The sequence below is a fragment of the Tursiops truncatus genome, chromosome 13 (assembly GCF_011762595.2).
Source record: "Tursiops truncatus isolate mTurTru1 chromosome 13, mTurTru1.mat.Y, whole genome shotgun sequence".
Taxonomy (NCBI): domain Eukaryota; kingdom Metazoa; phylum Chordata; class Mammalia; order Artiodactyla; family Delphinidae; genus Tursiops; species Tursiops truncatus.
In genome coordinates, this window is record NC_047046.1 from 29,334,555 (window position 1) to 29,350,858 (window position 16,304).

The 16,304-nt window shown below is 42.9% G+C and overlaps 1 protein-coding gene across 4 annotated transcripts in view; it reads right to left on the minus strand.

The window, feature by feature from the left end:
* Positions 1-8,747: 8,747 nt before the first annotated feature.
* The window catches only part of VAPA (VAMP associated protein A), a 37,312-nt gene continuing 29,755 nt past the window's right edge, over positions 8,748-16,304 (minus strand). For 2 of the 4 annotated variants that reach the window (XM_073790519.1, XM_073790520.1), the window contains 3 exons: positions 12,550-12,723; positions 10,230-10,408; positions 9,253-9,497 (listed from right to left, as the gene is read on the minus strand). In XM_073790519.1, coding sequence (XP_073646620.1) covers positions 9,485-9,497; positions 10,230-10,408; positions 12,550-12,723 — 366 coding nt within the window. In that variant the 3' untranslated portion in view covers positions 9,253-9,484. Of the gene's footprint in view, positions 9,498-10,229; positions 10,409-12,549; positions 12,724-16,304 lie in introns of all 4 variants that reach the window. The other 2 variants (XM_019920763.3, XM_019920761.3) reach the window with 1 other exon arrangement.

The window sequence follows — 16,304 nt, forward strand, 5'->3', positions numbered from 1 at the left end:
TCAAAAGCTGTTTCCAGATCAAAAGTGAATTATTTTAATAATTTTGTTAATTGGCTTATAAAGACACGTTGATTTTAACAGTATTAATATATATTTACACTAAGTATTATGTTACTTATACATATTTGATACTCAGCTCAGCATTAAAGCTGTTAGTTCGTTGTCTAAGGAGTGGGATATCGGAATTCTACTACAGGCTTTTCCATAATTTCTAAGCTTCTATAATCAATTAGTGTTACCTTCATATTCAGAGAAAAAGAAATCAAAAAACAAAAGTGCATCACGTATAGTTCTCACTGGCTGCTTACCTGTCAGAACAGCCTCCTTTAAATTTTTAAGATATTTTTACATTTTCTAACTCAGGATCATCCATTTCCACTAAGCAGCTGTTAGAAACTTCTAAACTCTTGCTATATCTTTCTGATACGTGACTAAAGGGCAGAGTATAAATGCAATTTTAATATGTTTATCATGTTCCCAAAACTATGCTGGGTTCTTTAAAATGCCCTACAGTCCTCACCACACCCCCTCCCTGGCTTACAGAGGAGCGTGACCAGCAGGCGTGCTGCTGACGAGGGGCCCTTGCAGAGGCTCCACTGTGTGCCAGGGCAGAGCTGAGATCCGAATCCTGGCTCGTCCCTCCTCTGAAGCCCACGCTGTGTCCTGCTGCCTCTACAGGTTCAGTGAAAGGTGTCTGCATTTGGCCAGATACCGTTTCAGCTGCAGAACTGGCTCCTGACTTGATCATGTCAAGCCAATACCCACTCTCTGGATATTTCACTTGAATTCTTGACCCAAATAATCAGACAACTCGCCCACCGTCCACCTCACTTGTAGGTGGACAGTACCTGTTTCCATCTGCTAAGTGTCTGCTCTTCCAGCCACTTCGCACCCGGTGAAGCAGCCTTACGAGGGGAAAGCTGGGGCACAGGAACAGAAACGCCCCGGGTCGTAACTAGGGAAGTGACCAAGCCCAAACCATAACCTATGCCCTGTCAGCCCAGGGCCCAGGCTCGTAACCTCTTTGACAGGCTTCCTTCCCAAGCCACTCAGGTTTCATACTTGAAACTATAATGTTAAACACCATTTATATAGCTAGTCATCTAAGTTACTAGCTGGTCGGAAGCCCAGCTATAAAGAGCCTGGACGGCAAAAACACCTTAAATTCTGAAACCATATTGCGGCCACGCCCCAGCTTCTAGCCACCAATGCAGTGTGTAATAAGCGTGTAGTGTTGCTCTTGACGCCAAGATTTTCAAAAGCAGAAAACTGTTTAATACTCTCAGTACTGAGTGCCTGGGACCAAAGCGAGCTCTCGCTTTTACTGACCGCCATTAGGCCACTTTCAGTTTCATCCCCCTCCTTCTCAAAGGCGCAGGGCACAGGGGAGGCCCACGCCTGGGACCCGGACTCGGCTCTACACAGCGGGCCTGGACAAGCCCATTCCTCCCAGCTCTTCTCCTCTGTTAAAAAGTTTAGAAGTTTGTTCCGGAAAGGAGATTATATAAAGCACCTGACATACAATGGGTACCCCTGAAAGTAGCTTCTGTTGCTCCTCAAATTTTAAGGCTGCTTGACCACGTTTTGGACCGTCTGGGCCCAACCACCTGTTGACTAAGGTACAAGTGTGTTTAGGTATCTTTTGCTTCCCGAGAACAGGATTCCCCTGGATCCCACCATCCAAAACTAAATCCCAATCTGGTGTCATCTCACCCCAGCCCACGGCCCCCAGTGCCTGGCTCAGGGAAGGAGTCAACGTCAGTAACATGTGATGAAGACCTAAGCCAGGTTCGCAAGCTCAGGTGAATCCGGGAATTGCACAGGTAACTCAGAAGTAAAACAGTCTGAAACAGGAAGTCAATCTTCTTAATGTGGGAACCAAATCCGTACCTTGAGGTTTTCCAAAGTACGAATCCCCAGTTTTTAATGTAAATTTCTCCATTTCCAAAACATGGAAGAAAAACCACCTCCATCCAACACACACACAAACATAAGGGTCCGCAGCACGTGCAGAAACACACAAACAGCAAGGACGTGCGGCCACGCGAGGGTTCCTCACGTGAACGTGCACCCTTCGCCTCCCTCCCCTTAGACTGACTGACCTCCTTCCCTAGTTCTGTGCGCATTATGTCCACACAGGCACACAGAGCAGGTGGCTTTTTAGGGCAGCATTTGTCAACAAACCCCAACCCTGAGAGACGCAGCTTCAGCAGAAGGGGCGGGACCTTTGGGAGGTCTTGGCGTCACAATTTCCACGCTAGATTTGTCAGTGACAGAAAACATTCCTACGATGGGTCCAAGCTGGAGAGCAGAGGAGAAAATCGTGTATTAGGTCACAGAACACGTACGAGACATCCCGAGGGGATACTTGGAAGAGTGTGCGCTTCCCAGTAAGAACTTTTAGGTGAGGGGAGAACTAGAGAAATCATATTCTGAGTAAAGGACACGTTTACGTCACCGTTTAAAACATGCAAAACACTCTATATGCTGACCGTTACATACAAGTGGGGTAAAATCTTGATGCAAGGATGAGAATGGTCCACATACATTTCGGGTCAGTGGCCTGCCAGAGGGAAAGGTCATCAGGGAAGGGTATAAAGGGGACGTCGGTTATTATCTTTGATGATTTACTTTTTAAAAGCAGCCGAGAAATCTAAGGCAAATATGGAAAAATAAAACATCAAAGCTGAAGAAAACTTCACAGTGAAAAAAATAAAATCCAAGGAGGGAGGCGACCCCATTCTGCAGGCACTACAGCTTACCTTACCCCCCACTGCGGGGTGGGGAACACACCAGCTTCTGCAATGTCCTTTTTTAGAGTTAAGAGATCTAAGTATTGGATGGAAGGAAATATTTACATATTTAAATAGTGTGAACACTACTCGTTGGGAACATTTATAGCATTTACTGCCTCAACCAAATGCAGAGATGTTATAAGACTCGTTAAAAACTCAAGAACGGCAGCTGTGTCCCTTGCACGGCCTCACCATGCCAACATTATAAAGACGAACACACAAATTTTTAGCACTTTATAAAGTTCACATCCAGAACCTAAGTATATATTCCAATGTACTTATCTCTCTGAAATTCCACCCACCACTTGTCTGACAAAGGAACACTTTACCCAATCAAAAACTAAGGTTCTTATTAAGCCATTTCCTCATTACAGAATGTAGAATCTTGATAAGAAACTGACTTCTTAAAACATGTAAGGAAATTCTCCAGTTGACAAATTCCATGGGGGCAGCGGGGTGGGTCTCACAGTGTAAGAGCATTTTCCCTTGAGAGAGAATTCATTTAATTTGATAAATTAAACATGATCATTAAACTTTTACAAGAAATTCTGAATTTTATTTCAATAATTTCATAAAACCTAGTTGATGGCAAAGTACAGAACAGCACCCAAAGAAATACTTTGCAACAAAGCTCTCCTTTGCTTCTCAAAAGTTTATCTTTAAGTTGGAATTTTCAAATTAACTATTTCCCTAAATTTAAATCAAAGTAGCTTGATACACACCCTCACACATTTATCTATTACATATTGCACATTTAAGGATACACACTTTGGATGAAAATAGTACACAATGAAAAAGCAAGTTTGCCCCCAAAACTACATTAAACTCTTTATATAACCCCTGACAAACCTCTATGTCTTGAAACATGGAATGTACTAAAATGAGTACTTCTTATTGCTCAGGAATGTAAAATAGACAATTACTTGCAATTCCAACTGTCCATAACTTGGTTTGGAACTTAATTGTCAATAATTTCTCTCTCCCAAAAAAAGATCTATATTTTTTCTCAAGGTCCTTAAGTGTGTACATTACCTGACATCCTTTGTTCTCTGTAGGATTACAAAGAGCATCGAGATTTTTTTTTTTTTTTTTTGCAGTACGCGGGCCTCTCACTGTTGTGGCCTCTCCCGTTGCAGAGCACAGGCTCCGGACGCGCAGGCTCAGCGGCCATGGCTCATGGGGCCCAGCCGCTCCGCGGCATGTGGGATCTTCCCAGACCGGGGCACGAACCCGTGTCCCCTGCATCAGCAGGCGGACTCTCAACCACTGCGCCACCAGGGAAGCCCATGTATTGAGATTTTAGACCATGAATTATCAAAACCCACACACCTGGTTTAAATAATCATTAAATCTTTAAGGACCATATACAGAAAAGACTGAGGTCACACTCTGTTCTCCAGCCTTGAAGGTTACATAAACCAATGAGTTCCACAGCCCCCTTCTTTTATTATAACGTTAATAAAGTTGTTTAGTTACGCTCATACTGGTTGTATTTAAGAGCTGAGATTGCTAATGGCCAGTCATTTCTTCTCACTTCTTTGGTAGATAAAAGCAAGAAAAAAAGTCTCAGAAAATCTAGGGCCACAAGGTTCCACAAAGAAATGTTACAGTCGGCCCTCTGTCATCTGTGGGCTTCGCATCAGTGTATACAGGGGGGCTGACTACTCAGCCATTTTATACAAGGGACTGGGCATCCCTGGATCTTGGTTTCCACAGTGAATCTTGAAACCAATCTGCCCTTGGTCACAGAGGGACAACTGTACTGTCTTTACAGTGAATCAAAGGCATCACAAAAGGACCATACTAGAGACAGTACCTGATTTGGACAGGATAGAAAGCATCTCCTCTGCGTGGTAGATTACAGTGGTTAAGAGCCGGCGCTCTTATGACCAGACCATCGGGATCCAGAGGCTGTGCTGTTACCTAAAGCTGTGTAGACCTGAGCATACCTAACTTCCCTAAACCTGTCTGCTCGTCCCCTACTAAGGACATAAGAACAGTACCTATGTCGCAGGATCCAGGGGAGGATTATGACTTCACATAAAACTAACACCTGGCGCACTGGGATAAGCATCTTGAAGACCATTCCATGCTTTGAGAAACACACGATGGGTGAAATAAATTGCTTAGGTGGGCAATCACTTTGGGTGTCTGCTAGCAAAGTGGTAATTAAAGCTCAACCCCACATTTCTGAAGTCATTTATTTTTGCACAGACGGCTCAGACCTATTTGCGAGCAAAAACCCTTTACTGGTGTTCTAGCAACGCTAACTTCACAAAGACAGCTCTTGCAATAAGCAACCCCTCAAGCTGATTCCTGCAACTTAACGTTTTAAAAAGATTAACATATAAAGAACTCTGAAAATGCCAGGTTCCCTATATTACGGGACTTAGGTCTTACTTGAACCTACTTGGTGTCTTGTCTTTTGACATTTAAAAGCCTCTAAAGCAGTTGTCTTGGCTGCAGGTTACAATGACTGGAGCTGAAAAACAAATGACCGAGCCGGGTCTCCACCCCTGACCAATCTTCAGGCGGTGTATCTGCAGGTACCGGCCAAATGTCAGGATACTTTCTGGAGCGCATCACACATGTTAACACACGCTGTGGCTGCATACCACCACTAAAATCTAGCATGATGAATAGTTATCTTAGTAGTTCCCTGCACCTTTTTTCAAGGTGGGTGTTACATATAGGAATAACTGGACAACAAGAAACGCAGTTTTAAAACAAGAGAAATGCGGTAATAGAGGAGTGTATGCATAATTAGAAAGGGAATTACCTGGCCAATAGAGCTTTACATTGTAAATAAAATGTTCATAACCTTACAGTCACAAACATGATCCTAAAAATATTTTAGGATCATAAAAAGTACTTTTGCAGTCACTTATACTTGGTTTTCAATAAACCAGAGAAAGCAGATTAAAATTTTTAAAAGGAAGATACAAGTTTGTATGTAATTTATGATTATGCTTAAAAGAACACCAGTATTATAAGGAAATAAATGTTCATAAAAACCGATGCAGTTTAGCATTTATTTTTTATAAACTATTTTCTGAATTCCCTAAGATGCACACATCATTATTTCTACAAGCAGAAATGTAGGAAGCTAGAACTTCTTTCCCTTCAAGGATGATGTTCAAACTTCTCTGCACCAGTTCCTGCAGGCTGGGCATTCCCAAGAGGCCACTGTTCCTGCACAGAACTCTCCAGAAGCACGGCTTCTACCAAGGTGGGCTCTCAAGTGTGGAACTGAAGAAGCAGGTGTCCCCATGTCCTACCAAAGAGCCCTTAACTTCCAGGTCACTAAGAAAAGACCACCTGCCAGCGGGACCCGGGTCCCAGTGACCGGCTGTTACTACCTGATAGAACATAAATACACACACCACCATCGTCTGTTGAAATCAAATTCCTTTTTGTTGCTTTTCAGAAAGGAAAATGACACTTCACCACATTTTTAAATAGTTTATTTATTCACACAATAGTTTATTTTCCTTTGAAAGCTAGAATATGAAGATCATTTATTTACCTTATTTTGTTGTTTTTCCATATGGTAAAACTGGACTTTCCCTAATTCTCGTAAAGGTGAATTTTTTAAAATCTATGCACATACCGAAATCACTGAAAGGAATGTGCAAAGCTCTGGGAAAACTAGTACTTGAATGTTTTCAAACTGGCAGAAGATTAAAATTGGGGGATATACCCTACAAGGAACTGTATTTTTTATCTTATTGATAAAGGCTGTTTTCAAAGTGGCATATTCTGAACTAAGATAACTGAAGGAGAAATTAAGAATATTACTTTTCTCTGACGAGAACTTCCGAATTTGATACATATTTTTTTCCAAGTGTCATTTCTTCTTTTTTTTAAGGTAACATACTGCACACTCAGAATACAATTCTTAAATCTGTCTCTTGTAAATACAAGAATGGGCAAAATTAAGGTACACTAGTTATAGAAAGAATGAAGGAAGGTAGTGCATTTAGTGTCAGGTAAGAACTTAAAGGCCTTAGTTACTTGGTTGTGGCTTCAGTGATGGCAACGGTGTATTTCCCTCATGCTGACATTGACAAGTAAGCAGGCAGACAATGCGAAACTTTCTGAACATGTAAACGTAAGGAATGAAGACGAACAGTTTAATCTGTATATTACCAGTCAATTAATACAGTTGGACTCTGTCGGTAGTAAAATAATTTGATCACATTTCGTACAGCAGTTGAGTCTCCTGAACAGTCAGAGCGTGTCCTGCTACGTAAAGCAGTAAAGAAGCCCATGTGGACTTTATGTTGCAGACAACACCCAGACTACATTCTAGCTCAAGACCAACTACTGCATTATGCATCTTGTGAAATGCCTACCTAAAAATGCATTTATTTATTTCCAATTGGGAGGGGGGATTTCTAGCCTAAACACTAAAACCAGACATGTGCATGAGACTATTCCACAGCTGCCTGCGGTACAGTCTTATGACAGGAAATCTCACACTCTGAGCATCTTACGTCCACTATTCAGTCGTATCAAACTGGGGTACATTTTTTCCTACAAAGTTACCAGAAACAGACACTGAGCTAGAGTCAGGAGAACAGGTTTCAGGTCCAGCCCTGCCTCTGCCCTTGTGAGACAGGAGGAAAGTTCTCTGAGCTCTCGTGAAGGCCTCACATCCCTCAACTATAAAACAAAGAGGGTGAACAAAATGAACTCTAAGGAGCATTCCCATAAAACAGGCTTCCACTAAATTTTTGAGAACTTAAACTGTTTAAAAACTGATAGCTATGAAATCTCAAGCCTGATGCTCATCACCACTAATGCTGATTATACAGAGACTGAAGCCGAGGAATCAGTGGCTGCACGGAGGGACGGAAATGCAAGGCTCGCTGGCAGCTTTCCCAGGTACCCGAGTGGGAAGGAGCTTTTACAATGACGGCGCCAGGCAGCACCTGCAGCACGTGAGGGGAAGACGTGCCCTTGTTCTTACTCTTGCACCCAAGCAAGGGGTTTTCTAGAAGATAACATACAGCGCAACACCACAGTACACGGGCTCTGACGAGTTCAAAACGTACTTGAAATGAAAATGCAACCAAAATACTTCAGAGCATCTCACTCCATTATAAAAGGTACACACAGACCTGGGGCCAACATACTTCACTGCACCATGTCAAGTCCCAGAGTCCAATTTCCCTTTCAAATATAAGTGCATCTTTCACAAAACCAACACCTATTTTCAAAATTCGCTTGTATTAGACTGTACTTACTAGAAAAAGTGAATCTATTTTTTCTGGTTCCAAAACTCTCTATGCCAACACAGATTAACTAAATGAGACATAAGACTAAGTACAGGAAAGTACGCCAGACCGTCACGCATTTATAGTGCAAACATATTTCACGTGGTTGACGTAGAGATCTGCAAAGGATAAGGTCATTTTTCACAAAGGAATTCCCAAGGTTTACTCAGTAATACCAAATTTCCATAATGGAAATTACTGTGCGTGTCAAACTGGATGGGAAAAAACCTACTTTTAACTATTATTATGAAATGTTATAAAATAAAAGGAATTCTTAGGCTGGTCAAAAAGCAGTGACTAGAATCAAGGAGAATCAGTCTTTCTTGAGAAGACACTAAAAGAACCTATTAAGAATAGGATAAATTAAACACAATAGAGCCACAGGGCAGACATGTAAACTGACTGAAATTACAGCACTTTTATACTCATGGTATTTTGCTTGTTTTATATTATCCTGAGGACAAATGGATTATGATCTTCCAAAACTCCAAAAACGGCCTGAAATTTTATCAATTCCTTTCCTTAAAAGAATGAGGACTTTGAACCACAAATACTCTAATATCCGCAAGGGTTTCCATGAGATAAATTACACATTTTATAACCCAGATCACCACACAGCACACTCCCTGGCATCCCATCTAATGACACGACAAACACAAGCTATCGAGCAAGAATCTGTTAACAGTTTTATTATTTTTGTGTTAAATACCATGGGACAGGGTTGGAAGGATGAAAAACTCAGTCAACAACTGCCTCACAAGGGATAAGAAAAATTCTGCCATGATATTAGCAAAGGTAAAGGAGAAAATTTACACTGTAAGAGGCACCATTTCCCCACAGAATACCTCTTGGCATTTCCTGAATGAGTGGGATTAGCAATCTAAATAAATCATATTTCAAGAGGTAACAGCAACAGATAAAATTTAAAGGGATTATTAAAATAACATTTACAAGACTCTGAACAATTCTTGAACTCTTATTAAAACCACAAAGAAAGAACAATTCTTTATTTATGAATTTCATAAAGGACTGAATGTGCAATGACACCTGCTAGGGATGGTCTGGTGACGTTCACGCTGTCCGGGAGCCCAACACTCTGCTCTTACTGTGTTTCTAACCGTGAGACTGTTACAGGCGAGGCCTATATGACGCTGTACACACAAAGAATGGTCACTGTGGGCCACACTACCAGTGAGATGGTAGGTAAACAAATCTTTTTCTGGTCAAGAGAAAAAAAAAGAAATAGCACTCTGCATGCTTCACTCTACAAGATGAATTTCCCTAGAAAGAATCCAATGAAAATGGCTGCAATTACAACAAGAAGTGAAGGAAGAGGACTGGTGACATTATCTCTGAACGATGCAGCTGAGGTGGATCCAGGTTTATCCGAATGTGCTACCTTTCTGAGCCTTAAGCCTTCATCCTAGAAAAAATATATGCACAAAAAGAGGTTTTAAAAACAAATATTCATACGACTAGTGAGCTACAAATATACAGACAAAAGGCAGGTCAGTATGCATGCGACTGGGGGCAAGAGCAGGGACGAGCTGCTACCCAGCCTAAGGAAACTTTCTAGGGTGATACAAACAGTCTAAAACCTGATTCCAGTGATGGCTGCACATTCCATAAGTTTACTAAAAAAAAAATCACTGAATTGTACACTCGCAACGGGTGTCTTCACGGAATGTAAATTATACCTCAATAATGCTGATTTTAAAAACTAGAGCCAAGAAATATACTTCTAAAAAACTGAAAAATCAGCTACGGTTGTATTTACACAGAAGGAAAAATCCCACTAAAATTAACACAATTAAAGAAGAATTCTACGCGCGCACTTTCCCCAAGCCGACAGCATCTTCACGCTGGACTCCATCAGCCAAAGACCACCAGAAACAAAGTTAGGTCATTAGTCTGACCTGCCACAAGCAGGGCCCCACACAGCAGAGCACAGGGAAGAGACATGACTCTACAGGACTGGGGAGGGGGAGTGCAGGATGGAATTTAAACGCAGCGTTTCAATGTGCTCAAAGCAAAGCAGGAGGTCTTTGTGTAAAAGGGTCAGCACCAGAGTCTGGACTGTAGAGGAGAGACAGAATCGTTTCCTTGGAAACTACAAATACAACAGGGGTGGGATGCTGTAGGCAGAGCCCCGCACCTGAGGCTCTGCAACTGGACCAGAAAGGGAGGCCGCTTCTCTGCCATCACAGTGACTCCCATCCTCCAGACCGGGCGGCTGCTCCGTGCTGACTGACACAGCCTCACCCAGCGAAGTTTCTGACAGTCAGTCTGTGACTTTAGGGGACCAGGTTTCTCAGTAACAGGACAGCAGTCACTCTAAGCAGGAGGTTGTTATGACACTTTACCAGCTGCAGAATGACCTTGGGGAAAATACTGACACCGGTTTACCTAGGCAGGGCTTTACCTGGTCCATCATCCCAACCAGATGAATACGGGGCAGGCTTTCACCTCCTCAGCACAAGCTCCTGTTTACTTTCTCACACTGATTCGTTCCTCTAGTGTGTGCACTAATAACACCCAGGGGAAGAGTGCACCTGACGTCATGCTGTTTTATTTGCATGACTGGATTTTCTGGGGGTTTGCGGGTTTGGGTCTTGTTCTTATTAGTCCCATGTGGACAGAACAATGATGCTCAGTCCCGGCAAGAACTTTAAAAGCTACTCCAGGTGATTCTGCCTCCCGGGGTCTCGGGAGGGCCTGAACACGTGTGTTTAAGAGCTCACAGCAGATTCCGATGCACAGGCTGGAGGAAGAAGGCCAGGGCTGCGGAACGTAAAGGGCAGTGATGAGACCCCTCAAGGAAGTCAACCTGGCAACCAGCGATGATGGGCCTTAGTGTGAACTGTTAAAGGTCCAGAAGTTGACTCTGTAAACCAGTGGTCTTCAAGGTTCTTTTGTTTTCTCTTTTAAACAGCAGAACGCTTTTTCAAATAACATCTACAGAACGTTAGTCCATAAAGAGTCGGGACCAGGAATCAGTCTTATCACCTATCTCCCCAGCCCAGCCTGACCCAGGCACTTCTCCCTCCCAGCCAGGCGACGGGCCGTGGCTCTCAGTACACTGAGGAGCACGTCTTCCATCACATACAGGACTGAGGAAGTCATGGCACATAAAGAAAAAGTAACAAAAAACAGCACCCTTAAAACTCCACAGGGCGTGGGTGTGGGTGTAACATGAGACCACCTCTCCACTCTCCAGACAGGCGCTGGGGGCAGGGGCCTCTGCGGCGGGGCTGTGGAATAGGAAGAAACAGCCAGAAAAGCCGTCTCAGCACATCAAGCCAAGACATAGTGCCTTTGATTCAGAGTGTAGTTTCCACAGGCTATGAAATAATCAGATGTAGATGACATCCCACAATTTAGCTTATTTACTTTAAGTACATTTTAGTATCAATACTATCTACTTTGACATGAAAAGCTTCAAACAAAGCCTCAAAAAGCAACTTAAAGGTCTTCAGGTCTTGAAATATTAGTAAACTCCACACTATCCCACAGCCCATTGCTCACTCACTCAAATGTGAATGAACGCTGTGCACATGTGCCGTGAACGCAGAGGCGGTGAACACAGCCCCTGCCTCCGAGACACCCCAGCCCGCCGGAGGGAGACGGACAAATGGGAGCCAGAAGAGGTAAGCGGTAGCCTGGAAACAGAGGAGGCAGCATTCCAAGACTGTTTCTCTTTTCTTTTCAGGGGAAGAGAGTCCCAGAAAAGGTCATACTGACAAGGTGATGAGAACCAAGCACCATGAGACGTGTGTGCGTGTGTGCATGCCACGTGGGCAGGGCAGGGCGCCGGGCCGCCCTCGGAGGGAAGTGCTCCTGCTATAGCAGAGGAGGCTCCTCCAGGACCCCCAGCCCAGTGCTGACTGACACGACCTGGAGAGGCACTTCCAATGGGTGCCCTACATGGAGTTTTAAATTTTCTAACAGCACATTTAAAAAGGTACAAAAAATTGGCAAAATTTTAATGATATACTTTATTCAATCCAATATAACCAAAATATTATTTCAACATGTAACAATACGAAAAAAAAGAGCGTTTTTTTGGTTATTTTTGGCACTATGTCACTCACAGCACATCTTAATTCCAACTAAGCACATTTCAAGCACCCTGGACAACGGGGTGCCCGTCTGGGGACAGCACTGCTGCAGCAGGTGACAGGACCAGGGCCCAGAATGCGAAGGCTGCACAAGCGAGAGAGGAAGCCAGCAAGGCCACGGCCAGACCCCAACACCCAGGCCAGCTGCTGGGAAGGGAGCACGGGACAGAAGCAGCCACCGCCCAAGTGTAAGAAGAGGCTGGCGGGGAGCCAAGGCCAGGACAGAAGCAAATTGGGGAAAAGGAGAAAACTGAAAAAGGGTAAATGTAAAAGCTGACAGACAAAATGGCCCAACAACGTTCACCTCCCCGCTGCCTTCACTGCAATCAAGTTCCTTTCCCAGGAGCGCGCACTTACTCTCAGGTGTCGGTTTTCTTCCGATAGCTTCATCATCTCTCCCTGGAGCCTCTTGCACTCTTCCATGAGCTTCCTCGTCTCAGTATCATTGAGGGAAACACTGTGTGGCTTTGGCACGGGCCCGTCCTGCTTCGCAGCGTTCAGGGGAACGGCTTTGCTGGGTTCAATGTCGTTCTGCAGCACAAAGACAACGGGCAGGGCGTTTTTCAACTGACTAACTCTCCTTACAAGTTTTTAAACAACTTAAGCTCCAAACATCCATCTCCAAGAAATTATTTACATGCAAAGTTTTGACAGTTTTCAATTTCATTATTAAAAAGTTTTTTAAATACCCAATGCCCGGTCACCTGTGAACAACTGCACAGGACGACAGCAGTAAACACCAGCAGTCAGCGAGGTCAAAGCACGTGAACCACCCCTCCTCTGCGCCCGCCACCCTGTGCACTTACCTCCACCAGAGCACTGAGCACACAGCACAACACTGTACTTTTGGTGTTCTTTCCTACAACGCTTCAAAGCCTGGGTAAAGCAAGAGCCATTCCTCTTTGCATTTACCCCTAAACCCAGCACTGTGGCCAACAGTAGTTACTCAATAAGTATGCTGAGTGATGCCAACCAAAATCCAAACATGAAGTTCATTTTCAGTGCTCTGATTCTGCAATTCAAATGGGGTTCTGGAGGGAAGGGGGGATGTTATTGCAAACACACAATGAAATCAGGAGACTACCTAAGAAAAACACTTGAAAGAAAACCTAACTTCTATTCATGGGGAAAAATAACTGAAGGATATGAGCACCGAAGGGGAGATGATGAACACAAACATGTATCATGGGGAAAAAAAGAGGGGAGGGAGTCCACTTCACGACTTTAAACTCGAATATAAACGATCCCTTCAAATCATTAGTAACACTACCTGCTTTAACTCATGAAACTCAATATGGAACCACAGTGGTACTCAGGCACCTTTAAAATTATGAGCCCCCAAATCTTAACTCCTGCCAGCACTCACCCATTGGAACTAGTGGCAAAGGCATGGAGAGAAAGGCACAGGGCAGGGCCTAAGCATCCCTGAGCCTCAACTCAACACCCATCCACCGGAATCTCATCTCTGCCTTCACAAGCTCCCTAACAGGACTAGCACTATTCTTGTCTTTAATTAAAATTTTACTTGCTAAAAATTTAATTTTTCAAAAAGAAAGGTATAAACCGCTTTCATCATTCAGATTTTCCCACTTCTCTTCAGAAGTGTCCTCGCTGTGACGGGTTTTAGGAAGCCTGCTTCACCATCCGGCACTGTGCTTCCTGTGCGAGCCTCTTGTTCTCCACTCTGTCCTCCCCGTCCCAACCAATCTCATCGTACTCTTACAAATCCTGTTTCAGATGTTTCTGCTCTCCACCAATTTCTTTTCCTATCCTTTTCCTTAACAGTAATTAGAATTCATTTCAAAATGACTTCTCAAGTGTGCACTTTCCAACCTAGAACTAGTCCAGCTTCTGGGAACCAGAATGGCACATGGCCTTCCTCTGTGAAGAGGAACAGTCAACAACATGGCAACTCAGCAATCTTTAGGTTTGGGGGAAAATATCACACTCATACCAGAAAGGTGACTAAGAAATTACAAGGAGATACAAAAGGCCAAAAAGTGAAGACAAAAAAAATTAGAATGAGGAATCATCAAACTCTTCACAATTGGCTTTTTATTTTTAAACAAATTCTTGAAATTCCAGAAAATTGAGAATTACGAGAGGGAGAAAGGGAATTACCTCCCATTCTCTCATCAACCTAAAATAACTATTATTTATATATTATCTTCCAATATTCTCTTTCATATGCATATTTTATAAAATCAGCATACATGTAACTTTTTAATCTTTATTCATTTATATGTACATCTTCTAATTATCATTTTAAATGACACGATGTCATTAAATATTCTGTTCTGTGCCTTACCAAAATTACTTCAACATTTCACTCTTGTTAGACATTTGATGGGTAGCTTCCCACTCTGGGATTTTAATTAACATGTCAATCAATATCTTCTCATGGTGGCAGAATTAGATTTCTCTTTTTATTGAAAATTTTCCTTAATGTTGATACATTGCTTTTACAAGAAAAAGGAGAAGAAATGTCATAACCAATGTGTGGAGCATAAATGTTAAGACGAGAGTGCAAATGGTAACAGTGAAGCCTAAACACTTGTCCAAAGTAAGCCAAGCAAGTCACACAACAGTCACACTGAGTAAACCCACTTACCCCACGTGCTCACGACCATTTAGGCCCCTACAAACCAGGCAACATACAGAACAGAAGCAAAAAAATCTAATTTATTGATTGATTAATTAATTTAAGTAGAACCATGTATAAGCTACCTGGGCGGTGGTTAAAGGGGGTGGGGTGGGGGGAGAGTCACGGGTGTGGAGACAAGCTGGGGAGCCTGGTGGGAACACTAAGGCTGCTGAGACAGCTACAAGCTTCCCTTCAGGAGCGCCACGGTGAGGTTTGGCTCCAGAAAAACAGCGTGTTCCTTGAGAGCTGCTTCAGACTAGTCCTGAAAGAGGAGACTGGCTGTTCTGAGAACCATGGAACAAGCAAACTGGAGGGACTTGACACGCTCTGATTCTGAGGCAGCTGAGGAGTGACACTGCACGCACATTATATCTAACACTGCAACTCAGAACAGACTCGACGGTCAGGTCATGGTATCGAGATAAGAGAAAACACGGTATCTCGTACATTTTCCACTCTTTTATATTATTTAGCCTACCTGCAGTAATCTCCTATCTATAAGTTGAATTTACTTCTGCACTTTTTTTTTAAACAACCTTTAGAATTTCAGTTCCAATATTCTAAATTATTCCTTTTGGGGGTAATTAGAAAAAGCGAGGACATTGGGACTGTTCAGAAAAGGAAATATAAATACAAGGCAAATTCAGTTTTTGCACTGAAGCCTTGGGATGGACAAAGGAGCCAAAGAATGTAAACACGAAGCTACATTCTCGTAACTCCTGTTAAGAGTAAGGGATCAAGTGTATTACAGGGAGGTAAAAGGCAAGGCCAAGAGCCACAGCAGGAAACTGTCAGAAGGCCTGAGTAAGGCCTTAACTGGGAAGAGGTAGTATTTGAATAATAAAGTTACCGAAGATATATTTTCACTCTGAACAACCCACTTACTCTTTTTCTCTAGGATCATGATTCCCAGAAGTAAATAACTAAAATCACAAAATTTTAAACGTATCAGACATTTAGATAGAGGATCAGGTTTTGTTTAAGCCTTAGTATACACATTCCCTGCAAAGCCAAATCAAAGTGTCAGCAGCCTGTTCAAACTGTGTGGTTCCCGGAGCTCCCAAGAAGCAGGAAATGAGAAAGGGAATCATATAGCATCCAGGACACCACCAGGAGGTCACTGTCATCTACTGATGCGCTGGCATTGCACTTGAGTGAATGTTAAGTGTACATACACACACACACACACGGAGACATGAATAAATTCAAATATGACCTAAGATCTTTAGGGCTTCTGCCACAAATTCTCCTACCCTGGGGCACTGTAAATAACTAACAATGACAGTTAAAGAAGGGTTAGTATTATTTGTACTGGATAAGAAAACATAAAGCAGTAATCTCATTTATCTTTTTTTTAAATATATAAACACAAATACTTGCCTGGAGAGTGATATTCACCAGCTCCCACCTTTACTGCTACACCTGCTGGTCTGTTCACATTTTTTTTAGAGGATGCTCCCCAAATCTC